The 17,004-nt window shown below is 38.5% G+C and overlaps 1 protein-coding gene across 4 annotated transcripts in view; it reads left to right on the top strand.

Annotated features, from left to right (window-relative positions):
• The first annotated feature begins 11,456 nt into the window (after positions 1–11,456).
• Positions 11,457–17,004, top strand: part of TP63 (tumor protein p63) — a 219,781-nt gene continuing 214,233 nt past the window's right edge. For 2 of the 4 annotated variants that reach the window (XM_029214931.1, XM_029214932.1), the window contains exon 1: positions 11,543–11,604. In XM_029214931.1, the coding sequence (XP_029070764.1) occupies positions 11,543–11,604 (62 nt within the window). Of the gene's footprint in view, positions 11,605–17,004 lie in introns of all 4 variants that reach the window. The other 2 variants (XM_029214935.1, XM_029214934.1) reach the window with 2 other exon arrangements.

Here is a 17,004-nt window from a genome sequence, read left to right as displayed (position 1 = left end):
ACTCTCTCTGTCTATAATTATTGTGTATATATATTAATATATATTTATTAGAAATATATTATATATATATAAGTATATGTGTGTGTATATATAAGTATATACACATATTATAGGTAATATTTGTAAACATATATATTTGTAAATATACACATATATCTGTATATTATACATATAGACATACATATATCTCTGTATAAATATCATCACTATATCTTGTCGCTCTCTCTCTCTTTCCTCTCTCCACATATTTCTCTTTATAAGGATCTCACAATCTGAAAAAGAAAGATGACTTTTACTTTGAAAATATATGTCTCACAATCATTATTCTAACAAAAATGATCATTCAGGCCCATGGGGAAAATTATTTACTCTCTTCAGAAGTATAACATAAGTGATACTGAGTAGGGATCCAGGTGGTCTAAGTGGATCAGTGGCTGAGTAGCAGAACAATATGTTACGTACCCAAAGGCAGCCAAGAGTAGTTGTGTTTTCAGACTGATGTTATTTCTGCAAGGTTGTGCTTTAAATTTACTCCTTAGAAACTTGGCATAGAGATGTTTCTGTAAACAAGACCCATTCAAGGGTCATCCCATGTGGAGTCCCCTGTAAGGATACCCTGAGAATCACTTCCATCTCACAGAAGCATTTGATCAGTGCATCCACTCCCACATGCTTAAACAGTGTGCACAACCCAGATTTCAAAATAAGCAGAGTTAACATTCTTGACTCCCAGCCCACATGTGGGTGCTCGTCATGAACTCAAGCCTTCCTTTAGGAGTTGGCATTTGTGGTGCTTATGTTATCACAGGCTGACTGGCCCAGGAAAAAGTCACCAAAAGACATGTGCCGGAGACCATGCATAGCCCTCCAAGACATAAAAATATACACAATGCATTCTGGATCTTTTGGCAGGGGAGCGGGCTGTCAAAAGTATGGTGATATTTTCAGGCAAACAGGTTTACCTGAGTTTCAATTATGATTCTACCACTACCTGGCTGAGTGATGAATGCAGAGTCACTAACTATCTAGAGATAATAAGACCTAACTTGTCTAATTCCTAGAGTTTGTATTGGTTATCTATTAATAGATAGATAATGGACATGAGATATTTAATAAATGCCAAACACTATAAAAATTTTGGGTTTGTAGAGGTGCTGTAAGGAAAGAAGATGCAGTTTATATTTACCTTTATTTTCCCAGAGTCCTGCACAATACAAGGCATACCAAAGGCATTTAATTCATGTTATTTTATTGAGTAAATGGACTAATGTCTGGGAGTAAGTGAAGCTGGGTCCACTGCCACTGATGTTTATGTGATTGTGTGACTATGAGTTTGTTTCTTAAGCTGCCTGAGTCTTAGCTTCCTCATGCATACAATGGAGGAAATGACACCTCTTGTCCTAGTATTAATACATCTACATGACTTTTGGGAGACTGATGAGATAACTTCTGTGAAAGTGTTCTGTAAAATTTAAATCACTATGCACATGCTTGTTATTTTTAAGTCATTTGCTGGGGTGTTTTTCGAAGCAAATGATCACTAAATTCCTTTTTAACTTTGAGTATAGCTTATTTTTTTAAAAAAGGCATTTATTAAATGTCTCCTCGTTCCTCTGTTGGGAGCTGTGCTCCATTGGAAAACAGTATATCTCACAAAGCTACATACCAGAAAAGCAGCCGGTCGTTTAGGAAATCATCACACCATAGTTTTTGGTTTTCACTAGTATATACAGATCGGATCTTTTTTTTCTTGGCCCACACCCACTCCTCTTCCTTCCACAAAGGATGGCTTTTGTGGCTTCCTGATAATCAGGATTCAAAAAATAAGGCGCACATTTTTGAATGTGTGTCTGAGGGAGGGTTCAGCCACAGCTGTCTCCCTTGGGCTCAAACCTCAGGAAAGTAAATAAGAATGCTACATTCTATCCTCTCCCACCTACACACATGTTTCATGAATTCTACTAAACATATTCTTATCTCATCAATTTAATCAGGCACCACATACCTCAGCGAGCAAGTTGGTCATCGGCAACTCAGGGACACAGCTCTGCAAAGGTCTTTTGTTTTTTAATCTGTGAAGCTTAAGATGCAAAAAGGCAAAGAAGATCATTCTCAACTCTACTGGAGGCCAGAGACTGGATCTTATTGATCTACTTTATGCCCACAGCTCCCAGGACGCTGACAGGCACACAGAGGAAGACTTTAAGGAATATGCACGTTGAATCTATTAATCAAACATCAAATCAGTGAGTAAGTACCATAGAGTCTTGCGAGAGAATTATACTGGAAAACACTAGAAATTCAGGTCTCATTACAATATCATCCCTTCTCATTTATTTGTAATAAGCAATCAAACAAATGCACTAGATTCAGAGTCTAGAAGCTGAAGGTCAATTTATTTTACATATTATCTTTTTCCCTCATTCTTTTAACAAATATATATTTTGTGCCTATGATGTGCTGTGTGTAACAAGAGCCTAAGCAATTATTGTGGATAAAAAAAAAATCATATAAGTAATTGGTTGCTTAGAAGTTCACAGAAAAATAAATGGCCCTTTAGCACAAGTGTAGAACATCATGTAATACATTTTTGTGGGCAAATATTGTCCTTGGTTTCCTCCTATTTTTCTTTCTCTTGATGTTTATACTGGTTATTGATTTTATCATTTACCTACATATTTAATTTTTTAAACTTTTTCATTGTGGTAAAAACCACATAACATAAAACTTACCAGCATAGCCATTTTTTAAGTGTACAGTTCACAATGTTGTGCAATGACTCTCCTGAACTTTTTCATCTTGCAAAACTGAAACTGTACCCATTAAACAACAACTCATTTCCTCCTCTCAGCCCCTGGTTACCCTGCGTACGTATTTTTTTTAATTTTTTTAATTTTTTATTTTTTTTTGCAGTACGCGGGCCTCTCACTGTTGTGGCCTCTCCCGTTGCGAAGCACAGGCTCCAGACGCACAGGCTCAGCGGCCATGACTCATGGGCCCAGCCGCTCCGCGGCATGCGGGATCTTCCCGGACCGGGGCACGAACCCGTGTCCCCTGCATCGGCAGGCGGACTCTCAACCACTGCGCCACCAGGGAAGCCCTGCATATGTATTTTTAAATCTCCTTCTGTGTATTTTATAAGCTACCTCAAATCACTCAGGAACAAAGTGATTTCGTGTATATGGATAGATAGATAGATAGATAAATGATAGATAGATGGACTCTCTGTAAATGTAGCCTACAAGCCACGAGGCTTGTGGGAGTTTAGTTCCTCGACCAAGGATTAAACCTGGGCCACTTCAGGGAAGTGAAAGCATTGAGTCCTGACCACTGGACCACCAGGGAACTCCTGAGCCTACAAGTTTATAGTCATGGACTCTCAGGGTTGGACAGAATCTTAACATCATATATCCAACCTTATCTTCTGCAGCCCCAATATAAGAATTAACAGACACACTTGCTGTTTACAGCACTGACAGACATTTTTGTTCCTACAAACACACACAGTATAAGGATAAATACTATTTAATGCAACTCTCATCATAAAAGACCAAATAATGTATGGAGCATTTATAATTGTGTATGCTGACCAATAGACAGGGAAAACCTGGTTTTGATATTGATTCCCCTGCTTACAAGTTTGTATGCTTGATAAAAGGAGGAAAACTTTCCACAGAGAAGTTTCAGTCTCTGTGCAGTTCCAACCCTCCTCCACTAGTCACACATTTCCCGGGGCAGTTATTGTTGGGGACATGCATATTGTGATGTGTCCTCCAGCCTGGGTCGTCAGTGACACCATGCCTAGTGTCATGGGCGGGAGGAGTATATACTTGGAAGCCATTCCTATACCAGGATGAGTAGCAATACTTTAACTCTACACAAACCCAGCTACAGACCACATTAATGTATTCCCCCAACCCAAACTAAAAGCATCCTCTATTTAACTTGCCCTTTTCTGGATCCTAGAAATCCCACGGCCTCTCTATCACCACTCTGTGTGAGATGAATGGTGATGAAGGGGAAATTGGAGTAGAAAGAGATGGTAATATTAGAAGACTGTATTTAAAATATCTCACATTTGTATATTTTACAGAAACATAATGGCCATGTATACACATTACTAAGATATTTCCTAGAACCTTAGAGGGGACTATCTATGTAAGTAAGAGGTCTTGACATTCAAACTTTCTTAGGTTCACAGTAAATCTGTACCTGAAATGAGGCTTGGAGGAAACCCTTCAATGGGCTTTAAAAACTGAGCAATTCCTGATATGATGCACTGAGATGTACACAATATCACAGTATCACAGATGTTTCTGCCAAAAGTAGAGAACTCAATCTAATCATGAGGAAACATCAGTCAAACCAAAACTAAGTTACATTCTACAAAATAACTGGTTTGCATGCTTCAAAAATATCTGTCATGCCGTAAAGACTTGTGTTTGCCAGGGAAGGGTGGGAGACAAGAGAGGGTTGGATTGGGGGTTTGGGATTAGCAGATGCAAATTATTCTATATAGGATGGATAAAGAACAAGGTCCTGGGACTTCCCTGGTGGTGCAGTGGTTAAGAATCTACCTGCTAAAGCAGGGGACACGGTTTCAATCTCTGGTTCAGGAAGATCCTACATACTGCGGAGCAGCTAAGCCCGTGTGCCACAACTACTGAGCCCGCGTGCCACAACTACTGAAGCCCGTGTGCCTAGAACCCATGCTCCCCAACAAGGGAAGCCACTGCAATGAGAAGCCCACGCACCACAACAAAGAGTATCCCCTGCTCCCGGCAACTAGAGAAAGTCCGTGCGCATCAACAAAGACCCAATGCAGCCTAAAATAAATAAATAAATAAATAAACAAATAAATGAAAAAATAAATACATTTATTAAAAAAAAAAGAACAAGGTCCTACTGTGTAGCACAGGGAACTATATTCAATCTCCTGTAATAAACTATAATGGAAAAGAATATGAAAATATACGTATATATTCTTCTTCATATATATGTATATATATATATAACTGAATCACTTTGCTATACACCAGAAACTAACACAACATTGTAAATCAACTATACTTCAATTAAAAAAAAAAAATCTGTCATGAAGCACAATGACTGAGGAACTGTTCCTGATTACTAAAGACTAAAGAAACAGAACAATGGAATGCAATGTAGGATCCAGAATTTTCTGTTGCTATAAAAAAACGTCATTGGGACAATTGGCAAAATCTGAATAAGGTATGTAGAGAAAGTAATCTCATTTTATCAATGTTAATTTCTTCATTTTTTAACTGAACTGTGATCATATAAGAGATTGTCTCATTTTAGAAAATATGCACCAAGACACTTAGAGTCAAGGTGCACCATATCTGCATCTGACAAATGGTTCAGGAAAAAAAAAATGCAAAATGCCAAATAAGGACTTCCTGTGTCTCCTTATTTATCTCTCTCTCACGTGGGCACTGAGCAAAGGAGGGGTGGGAGTCAGGAGCAGCCCCCATACAGCTGTTCAGGGATGTCTGGAAAAGAAGCCCACCCACATTGCTCTGGAACACTGGGTGTGACTTGGAGGGTATCGGGTTTGTCTGTTAGGGACACTGCCAACCTCCTCCTTCCCCAATTGGCCTCTGTGTTTCCTTGCATGCCCTCTGATTAGAAAAGTGTCCCTTTCCTCAGACACTCCTCTAAAGCATCTTCTTTCTTCTCAGTAGACTCTGAGACATAAGCTTTATGCACTTTTGTTCTATTTGATGAATTCCGGTGACCTGTAAGAAGGTGGAGGTCAAATTAGAAGAAGTACATGGCTAAGCTTGCAATGCACTTGCTTTTTCATTGATATAAAAAAGCATTTGACCCTAATCCAGTACACTTAAATTCTTGGCCCAGCTTTACTCCTACTAGATGTCCTACTTCAGCAAATATTAGATTAATAGAGCATAAAGCTGGGAGGGTTGGTAGGATCCCCCCAAAAACAGAACCTGGTTTCTACTTCTATGAAACAGAGATTGTGGAGTTGAACTGAAGTTATGTCCAGAAAAGTGTTTTAAAACTAAAAACCATCAAACTCTTCAGTCCCTTTGATTTGGGTGACACTCGATGAATTTACTCGGCCACCTCTTATGCTAGAAAGTTCTCTCCTCATCCCCATATTATAAAAGAAGGGCAGGTCAGGATGACTTGGAGAAGAGAGGACCTGAGGTCCAGTTACCCTGACAAGAAATTCAGCTTCTCCAGTCACACAGCCACAGACAGCCAGAGCTCTAAGGAATGTGAGAGATCATCCACTTTAAGCCCCTCGTGGTGGCATCTGTTGTTTTCTGTTGCCCTGAACCTATTGCCCTGTCCTCGCTTAATAGAACCTCTATTTTCTTTCAGAAACTCTCTTTGCTCCAGTCTTGGTAGGGCTATCAATCAAGGCATTCAGATTTCTCCTGGCCTAACATGGCATCTTCCTTCTGAGAATTTGAATCTTAAGGTAAGTGACTCAAGTTTAAAAAACAAAAAACAGAAACCTGTTGGGTCTGACTTATTGCTATGGTGGCACTATGAAATGACTCTATTCGTTCCTGTTACTTAGATCTCTGAAGCTATTCTGGTTCCAGCCTTTTCCTAAATCTTGTTTTTCAACTTTCTCTTCCAGTCTGTGAATTTTCATATTTTAATCTATTTTTATATTTTTAGTTTTACTTAGCAGGAGTTAGTTTCCATTGCTAATAACAAAAGAATCCTCACTGGTACATCCTTCCTCTTAAAGATCAAGAATGTAAGGCCCAAAGACAGTAGGCTGCTTGCCTAAAGTCAGGGAGGAAGTTGGGACCAGAGCCCAAACCAAACCAAGGTTAGTCAGTTTCTCTCTACATCTGCTGCCTTCTCTAGAGCTACAGCAGCCTTGGAAGGAATGAACTATTCCACATCATTAAGGGACTCAATGGAATGAGTCATTATTGAGCTCTTAAAAAGTCTATTGGACTTCTGCTTTGGGCCATAATTGAGGATATGAGACCAGAATTTGTTCTTAATAATGAAAAAAAAAGGAGCAATCCACATGTTCAACAGCCATAAAAAAGAACCAGTTACTGACATACATAACTATATGGATGTATCTTAAAAACAATATGTTGAATGAAAGAACCTACTAGACACAGAATGCATGCCATGTGCCTCCATTTATGTGACATTCTAGCATTGTGAAGTCCAGCATGGTAGCCACTAGCCACATGTAGCTTTTTAAATACAAGTTGATTAAAATTAAATAAAAATTAAAATGCAGTTTCTCAGTCACATTAGCCATATGTGGTTAGTGGCTACCATGTCAGACAGTGCAAATGTCGACTATTCCCTTCATCACAGAAAGGTCGATTGGATAATGTTGTTCTAGAAAACATACGTCTGATACATAATGACAAAAAAACAGGAAAGTGATTGTTTAGGGTCAGTGGTGAAGAAGGATTAACCACAAAGGGGAGTTTTTAATGTAATGGAAATGAGGGGATTTGGGGGATAATGAAATATTCTATGTCTTGTTTGTGGTAAAGACTATATGGTATATACTATGTCAAAATTCCTCAAATGGAACGGTAGAATTAGTGAATTTTATTGTATGTAAATTATACCTCAATAAAGTTGATTCTAAAAAGTCAAGTGTTTCATGGAAGTACTTTTTTTTTTTTTTAACAACTTTATTGGGGTATAATTGCTTTACAATGGTGTGTTAGTTTCTGCTTTATAACAAAGTGAATCAGTTATACATATACATATGTTCCCATATCTCTTCCCTCTTGCGTCTCCCTCCCTCCCACCCTCCCTACCCCACCCCTCCAGGCGGTCACAAAGCACCGAGCTGATCTCCCTGTGCCATGCGGCTGCTTCCCACTAGCTATCTAGGAAGTACTTTTTTAACCACTTATAATAATTATTAGATGTGTGTTTTTTTTATTTTGTTTTTTTTTTTGCGGTACGCGGGCCTCTCACCGCCGTGGCCTCTCCCGTTGCGGAGCACAGGCTCCGGACGCGCAGGCTCAGCGGCCATGGCTCACGGGACCAGCCGCTCCGCGGCATGTGGGATCTTCCCGGACCAGGGCACGAACCCTCGTCGCCTGCATGGGCAGGAGGACTCTCAACCACTGCGCCACCAGGGAAGCCCCTAGATGTGTTTTTGCAAAGATATAAACATGTTATTTGTCCACTAGACCGTATTTTGCTAGTCCCTGGAGATACAGAGATGAATCATAGCAAACCCACCCTCAAGTTGTTCACGGTCCAGTACAGGAGATGGGTCTTATGCAAAAATAGCTCAAATCCAGGAAGAAAGTAGCAGGTGCCCTTTCACAAGTGAAAATATCATGATTTAAGACATTAGAGGTAGGGTAGCTTCCTTTTACCTAGAGGGATGAGAAAGGCTTCCTGTTCTTTGAAGTATTTGTGAGATATATGCACATGGGGTTTAAAAACGTTCTGGATGGAAGACAAAATATGGTCCAAGGTGGGGGACAAAACAGAAAAATATGTCACCCAGTGGATAGAGTGCATAAAGGAGAGCAGTTAAGAAGTAATTCACATGGATATAAATGAGAAGGGTTTGTATTTTGAATACCTGAGTTTAGCAAAGTGCACATACTTGGCTGCTAGGCGCTGAAAGGAAAAAGTGTACTTTTATCTTACATTGTGTCCAGAGTTCCAGGCCCTCAATGTTACTGTTTCCCTAAGCTCTTTACTTTCTCCTCCTCTTCCTACAAATCAAAAATCTTCACAAACAACATAATTCAAAGATGTAGGTCATGGTCAGAAAGGCAATTACCTTCTCCCAGCCTAATGCGTAACTTATTCTATTACAATCTCTACCTAAAAGACTTAAGGTGTTGGAAAAGCATCTAACTTGCACAGCAAAGAAATAATTTATGCATTTGTATAGTGACCTGAGCCCCCATGGGTGAAGAGGGTTGTAATATAAATGTAAGTGGCAATTACGGTAATTATAGTATAATTGTCACTTATTTTCCCAGGTTCTGGATGGTTGTGTGCCATGGGTGTGCTGTTGAATCCTGGAGAGTTTGCCTTTTGCCCTTGGTCAGGGTAGCTCTCTGCATTTATTTTCACAGTGCAGTAGGAACCAATATGTTTCATAATTATTTACCATTTAGTATCTGTCCCTCTTACCTAATAATTTTAGGATTTTTAAAAATAGCAGCTATTGATGTCAGGGCATACATTTTAAATGGTCTTTTTTATAAATTAGGCTATAAAACTTTTGAAATTAAAAGCATACTAGGGCTTCCCTGGTGGCACAGTGGTTGAGAGTCCACCTGCCGATGCAGGGGACACGGGTTCGTGCCCCGGTCCGGGAAGATCCCACATGCCTAGGAGCGGCTGGGCCCGTGAGCCATGGCCGCTGAGCCTGCGCGTCCGGAGCCTGTGCTCCGCAACGGGAGAGGCCACTACAGTGAGAGGCCCGCGTGCTGCAGGAATAAAAAAAAAAAAAAGCATACTAAGTATATTTGCAAGTTAATAATTTCTCTGGGAGCCTAGAGCCTCTGTTGGTAAGTTAAAATATTTGGAAGAACGCTGCTTATTTCCTAGAAGTATATAAAAGTATATAAAAAGCCTGAAAAGAGCACTAGGTCTTGCTACTCAAAGTGTGATGCAAGGACCAGTAGCACCAGCAGCAGCTGGGAGCTTGTGAGAAATGCAGAGTCTCAGGCCTCACCCCAGACCTACTGAACTAGAATCTGCATTAACAAAGTTTCCAGGTGACTCGCAGGTGCATAAACATTTGAGAAGCGCTGCATTAGGGACCATTATTTCACCTCTCATTTTATAAATGGGAAAGGCCAGGCACTTGATGGAACTTGGCCATGCTCAAAGGAAATTGAGTATTTTTAATTTAAGAACTCTATATGCTCCGGTCATCTGTATTTGCTAATAGCAGGGAATAAAGCCAAATACTTTAACTCCAATTAACAAATCTATAATTAATTAGTAAAATGATCTTCCCTCAAATTTCCCATTTTGTAGAACAAGCTGTTTGAATTGGCTGGGGCTCAGGCCGGCCTATTTGTGAATTTCACAATTCACAGATGTTAGACATTCTCAGGCTAAGTAAGGAAGAGAATGTCGAGTTTTAAATAGCTTCTCCCTTCTATCCTGGCTGAAGCAACAAATAAAATATTTTTATGAAACATATTTTGAACCAAAATTTCTCAAAAGGAGATGTCAAATTGCTCTGGAAATGACTTTAGATCATCTTACAACTTTGATAACTTCTGATGTCACCAATTTACAGGTAACCTATGGTTGGGGGTGAAAGGAGGTTATGAACTTGCCATGTTAGTGACACTCGGGCACGCTGTTGTTTTTTGTTTTTTTTTTTCCTGTTGGAGTCTATTTTAATTTAGCTTCTGAAACATATTTCATTCAATATCCAAATCCACAAAACCATGATAGGGTTACAGCCTGTATTCAGAAAGGAAGTGAATTATTCTGTATGTAGATTTTTTGATATTATATTAATTTTTGGATATATGAACAAGTTAACGGTTTTACTCCAAAGTAGCTCGAGCCAAAGCAAAACCAAAACCAGCAAAAACAATGACATAAATAAGAGAGTGGGAGAGACTGAGAGAGATGGAAAGAACTCGAATGTTTTCAGTAACAGGCAATTTGAAATAATTTTGTAAGCTTTAAAATAGTTGAAAATAGTGCATTATTTTCCATTTTAATATTACTTTAAGAAAATTATGTGTGTGTGTTTGAGGTAGGATATTTGAAAAACTCAGTAAAGGTTATTATTTTTTAATTAGGGAAAGCAAAGCTAAGGGGATGTGAATGGGTATCTCTTTTAGTTGAGACGAAGAGTGAGTTCTAGGTTAAATATAATCAAGGAATTTCCCTGTCTTTGCTATTTGAGATTGTGACCACAACAGGCGGTTGGCTGAAAGGGAGAATGAAGGGTGGGGGGAAGGGGGGGGTGGAGGTGGAGATGAAGAAAAAAAACAAAACAACTTCCTAAGCAGCTCTGTGAAATATTTAGTTCCAGAAGCAGTTACAGAAGCCCTCAAATCAAATCAGTATGCAGAGACAAGGAAACATTAATTAGCTGGAGCAGGGTGGACACTCATTAGCTCTTGTTCTGTTGTGAAAGTCCAGGCTGCTGAAATTAAACTCTGATGCCATTCATGCCAGCATCCAATCACCAGAGAGACCAGAAGTTCAGAGATGACTCCAAGTTGCCAACAAGTGTGGCCACTATACGACAAGGACTCTAAAGCCGTGGTAGAGGGGGAAGAACAACTTTAGAGAGGATGCCCAGCTGGTAAGATTCGACTGTTTCTGATGTTTTAGTCCCTTGATGAATCTCATTGGCTCAAATCAAGAAACGCTCCGCCTCTCTGCAAATGTGTGTGAAGGGGGGAAGTGTCTACACGTCTATGTCTGATAGCATTTGACCCTATTGCTTTTAGCCTTCTGGCTTTATATCTATGTATACACAGGTATATGTGTATATGTTATAATACTGTTCTCCATTTGTTGATATCAAAGAGAGTTGAAGGAAATGAATTTTGAAACTTCACGGTGTGCCACCCTACAGTACTGTCCCGACCCTTACATCCAGCGGTGAGTTTAAACGTGACGTAACTTCTATCAAAACTTAATTGGAGTGCCTTGTGTATGATGAGTGTTTCTGCTGTGTACAAAGAGCAGCCTCTCTTTGTTTATGAGCACAGTGATATTATTTTGCACTTTCTGTGGACTTAAAGTGGTCTGTGGGCATCTCTTCTGGTTTTCTTTTTTAGTTCCTATCTGGATGTACAAAGTAACAAAGTTTGTAGACCATCTTCCCATGGTTTCTTAAAAAATGGTCACACCATTTTAAGATGTTTAAAATCTGTTATTTGTCTGGATCAGCGCTCACCAACCCAAGAAGAAGACATTTCATTGGACAGGAATAGAATAGTCTGTGGATGACCTTCAAGTCAAAAGAAACACAGAATAATTTTGATTTATACCTTAAAAATAGATAAATAGCCATTGTTATACCAAACAGATTGTGGCTTGTCATTTTGGCTCTGTGGCATATTTTCTTCTTGATTTGTTTCATAACAAACAGCATCTTTTGACAAATCTGACTTTTAAAACGTAACAATTATACTCAATTTTATTTCTGTTTATAGGAAGGAACGTTTGCCTAGCACTAAGAGGGAATATTAGTGAGCGTGCATGATGTGTGTGTGTGTGTGTGTGTGTGTGTGTTTCAAATTAGAGTTTGCTATTTTTAAACTGGTAAATGAAATCTGAACAGTGTTTTTCCAGTCATAAAGTTATGGGAGATATTCAAGTCGTATGTAGCAGTGTGATGTTGTTAATTTAACAGTATGAGATTTGATGTTGGAATTTCATACTTTACTTTCTGAGACTAATGAGGGAGGTCCTCTGATTGCTGAAAATGGTGTGGTTCCAAAGGGGTTAACTTGTCATTCACCATGGTGCCTATTAGAGCCTCATCCCAGCAGTCGAGTGGGCTCTCTGGCCAGGACTCGGGTCACATTGCTCAGGCAGTTAAGGAAACTGTGTGATCTTTTTTCATTAATAAGATTTGTTACCTTGTAAACATGAATGTGGACTATGTAGACGTAGCTTCTTTTCCTGGGAGATTTTTGGTGGGCTGTGTGAGACAGCAGAAGAGGAAAAGTAAGAGAGAAATGTAAATGGAATGGTTGACAGAGTAAGAAAAGAAAGGAAGAAAAAAGAAAGAGAGAGAGGAAGCAAGTTTGTGGTCCTCCAGGTTGAAACGGGAAATGTGAATGGTGATTTGATTCCTGCCTTGCTGTGTGCCATGAACAATAGTAGCAAAAATGAATGGCTCTGGAGTTCACGTTCTTACATAAGATTTCGTTGGTGTTGGGGAGTGGGTGGATAAAAAGTAAAACACTAAAGATTTTCTAGTTCTCAAAATTTTTTCCAGCCTCAAAATTTTCTACTTCAATAAAATCTTTGAAATACTATTTCTAAGAGGATAATTGTGATGAAACATTTGCTGTATAACGCTTCCCTTGATGGCATCTTTTTTTAAAGTAGGTACATGGATCTATCTCAGCTCTGGAAGAAATTCTTTTCTATTGACTAGCAACCCACATGTCAATCATGTACACCTCTGTCCAGAGGTATTTCTAGTGATTGATGAGGGAAGCCTGTAAATATAAATACATGAGGAAATTGGTTTTCGGAGTGTCCCGGAAACCAGCTAATTCATGGAGCAAATATCACCTCAGTTTTTGTCAGATTGTAAAATTTAAAATAATAATAGTACTTTAAAAATATTTTAAATTTTGCTGAATCCCTGAACTTTAATCATGGTGAGTGTCACTTTTGGGGAAGGGGGGGCACGTTGGGGAGCTGTGAGATGGTGGTGCAGGGTGGTCAGGGAATATTTATTTGCCAAATAAATTGTTTTAGGCAAGATTATGTACTTTCCATTTGTAATAAAAACTTAATCCGCAAGTAAACGAAAGAAAAGTATTTGCTGCCAAGCATCTACTCTGTGCAAGGCACTGGAAATACAAAAATGAGTAAGATATAGCTGTAATGCTTATTTATTTAACTTTATAGTACTTATATATTTAATAACATATATTTTAACTGCTTTGTCAGATATTTCTAGACTACTTAGTGAATGAATGAATGAATAAGTAGGATATCACTATAAGAAATCTATAATAATATATATTGTCAAAGCAAGAATCAAACAATATTCTCTTTGATACGTGAATGAGTGAATGAGTTTGAGCTGTTTTTTCTAAGCAGACAACCCTTGCAGTTCTCAGTTTACAAAATCTATTTTAAGTAAGATCAAATTTAATCATTCCATAATCATAGTCATCTACATAGTTAAATTTGTCTTTTTCCTGACCTTGTCTTTAGAAAGAAATTATAAAAGAGAATTTTCAAAAAAGGAAAGAACAGGATTTCTTGTTATTTTTAACTCTAAGCTACCTTAATGCATAAATTTCTTTTTATCAAAAAATAGAATAAATGAGAGCTGCTATTATCATTTACCGCTGAATGTTAATGCCGTTCCTCAAAAGCCAATTTTAATATACATTTCAAAGTATGATGGTAATCATTCTCTCAGTTAAAATTGAGATTTCACCCTCTGTTATTTTTTCCTTTGCACCTGAACATATTGACACATTATGTATTTAGTTGTGCTCTGATGTGGATGCTAATTTACTCTAGTCTTTACAAAAACTTTTCTGAAAATCAAAACAGTACTTAAGCTATAGAGCTTAGATTTCCCCTTTGATGCTATTGACCATTACAAGAAGAAGAGAAGGTGGACAAATCACAAGTTTTGTCATTTTATTGCTAACTTAATTTTAACAAAAATAGATGAAATTATGCTAAATAAGAGCCAAAGGGTAAGATACAGTTTCCTTATAAATTAAAACCATATACAGTGAGTTCTGTTTACTTTTTATTAGTAAATATTCAAAATGAATCTAAAATTTAGCATTTTACAAGTTAAACTTTTGTTAATTTATGGTTTGGGTTATAATTTGGGTCTTCTTGCACCCTTTAGTTTTTAGAATTGCCACCTAGTTTTTAACATAAATCTCTTTAACCAAGTAATTCTAAAAGACAGATTAAATTCCTCCAAATATCATTTTGAAAATAAACCAGCTAAAATGATAAAAAGGAATCCAGATTAAATTTTGAAACACTGTGATAGCTGAGGACTAAAAATAAGAGAAAGTAAAACATATTACTATTTGAACCACTTGTAAAATGATTTTGAGTTATTTTTTTCAGTCACCCTCTACTCAAAAGAAGCTTGAACTGTTAAAGTACTGTATGGATGAGTAAGAAGTATTTCCTGTGTAAATTACATATTGATTGTGAATTTTATGCTTTACTAGCTTAAAGGTCAACTTTATTAACTGTATTTTCTAAATATATCCCAAAAGGAGGAGGAGGGGAGTGGGTGACAGCGAACTTACAATGGATCATTTTATTTGTCAGATGCAATCGCATAAAGACAGATGTAGTCCTGTGTTGAGCATCTTCCACTTGCTTCTCCACATCCACCCTACATCCTTCTTGTTCTGAATCCCAGGAAGCTGACTTATGAAGATTGCATTGACAGTTCCTTTCTCCTCTGGCCTCCTCTTGGGTTCAACCAGTGGGCACCTCTAGTAGGAGATCGAAGGGCAGGAGGAGAGTGAATTTGGGGTATATGTTTCCCTGCTGTTCTGCTAGGTTTTCTACTAAAGGCTGCAGGTCCTGTAGGGGCTCTAACCACAGTTCCGGACGTCTTGAGTTTGAGTAACTGCTCTCTCCTTTTCCTTCGAGCATAGGAGTGGTAACCATTTCTAGCCACTGCTAACTCCAAAAAGCCATACCATATCTCTTCTCCCTTGATCAATAGTTCCTTTATTAAACTATCTCCAACTGCTCTTTTATCAAATGCTCTTTTTCCTCCCAAGGTCATACCCAGTAGAAAAACACATGAAAAATGTGCCCATAGTGTTGTTTATGTGCACATGGAAACTTCAAAAATTGATATAACATTCAATAATATAATTGCTGACGCCAATTAAGGATGTAGCCATCCATTTCAATGAGCAGGCCAGTTTTTAATAAGGCTAATCCATTAATTTTAGCTAGCTCCAGAATCACTAAGCTTCTTTGTCTGACTGAAAGGAATGAGCTGACATGCTGCAGTCTGTGTAGGTTGTTATGTCAGTACTTGAAATGAAGCAAGGCAGAGGACAGGAAGAGCTGGTTCATAAAGAAATACAAAGGTACAGTTTATCAGCAGGGACTAATGTAGCCACCAGTTGTAGTCAAGGAAAATCTGCCTCCAACCCTTATAATTTTCACAAGAATACATGTCAAAAGACCTTTATGACCCACTGTAGTTAGCCGAAAGTATGATGTATTATAATTCTGTATGCTGCTCCTGAGCTGTGAGCGCTTTTAAATGGCAGAGAGGCAGGGAAGTGTGTCAGCTGAGGGCACATAGGACTTGTCAAAAGACTATTATCCAATAGTCTTAACTCCACCACTCATTGATTATGTGACCTTCATAAAATCACTTAAGCTATCTAAATCAAAGTTTCTTCATGAGATAAGTAGGGATAACAACTTCTGGCCAACTGTTCACAACTAAGACATTGAGAATTAAATATTAACCCAACCAAAGTCTGAAATGCATCCCCTTAGGGTATTGCTCAGCTCTACTCTTGTGGGTATGGCACAACAGTGAACTGGAGATTCCTTCCCAGCGACAATTGTGTCCTCATGGAGGCAAACCTTAAGTTCCATTTTGCTCTATATCTTTAAATTAAGCACAAAGATGATTATGAGTCTTGACATGATCTTGACTTGTCCCAATTCTTCTGCTTTAGACCTGAGAAATCTAAAACCTTAGAGAGGTTAAGTGATTAGCCCAAAATCACACACACAAAAATAGTAGCAGAACCAAGTCTAGAATTCAAGTCTCTTCCCTGTTCAGTGCTATTTCTACCACAGAACATAACATTTTATTAGATCTGTATAGAACTTTATGATTAACAAAGTGTTATTCAACACAGTACATAGCTGATCCACTGTGGCAGGTATGGTAAGCAAAATAATGGCCTCCAGAGATAGCCACGTCCTAATGCCCAAAACCTGTGAATATGTTAACTTACACAGCAAAGGGGTATTAGGTTGCAGATGGAATTAAAGCTGCTAATCAGCCAACCTTAAAATAGGTAGATTATCTTGGACTGTCCATGTGGAACCCAATGTAATCGCAAGAGTCCTTAAGTGGAAGTGGGAGGTAGAGAAAGAATAAAAGTGATGTGAGGTGAGAAAAGAGTCAACAGATTTTGAACATAGAAGAGAATCAGGATCCAAGGAAGGCTGGCTGTCTCTCGAAGGTGGAAAAGGCAAGGAAGCACATTTTCCTTTACAGCCACCAGGAGGAACACAGTGCTGCCAACACCTTAATTTCAGCCCGGTGAGATCTGTATC

Source organism: Monodon monoceros, unplaced genomic scaffold, assembly GCF_005190385.1.
Source record: "Monodon monoceros isolate NGI ecotype Baffin Bay Population unplaced genomic scaffold, NGI_Narwhal_1 Super_Scaffold_11, whole genome shotgun sequence".
In the NCBI taxonomy this organism is placed as follows: domain Eukaryota; kingdom Metazoa; phylum Chordata; class Mammalia; order Artiodactyla; family Monodontidae; genus Monodon; species Monodon monoceros.
The sequence above is the reverse complement of the archived record's forward strand: the minus strand, read 5'-3'. Positions and strand labels throughout refer to the sequence as shown.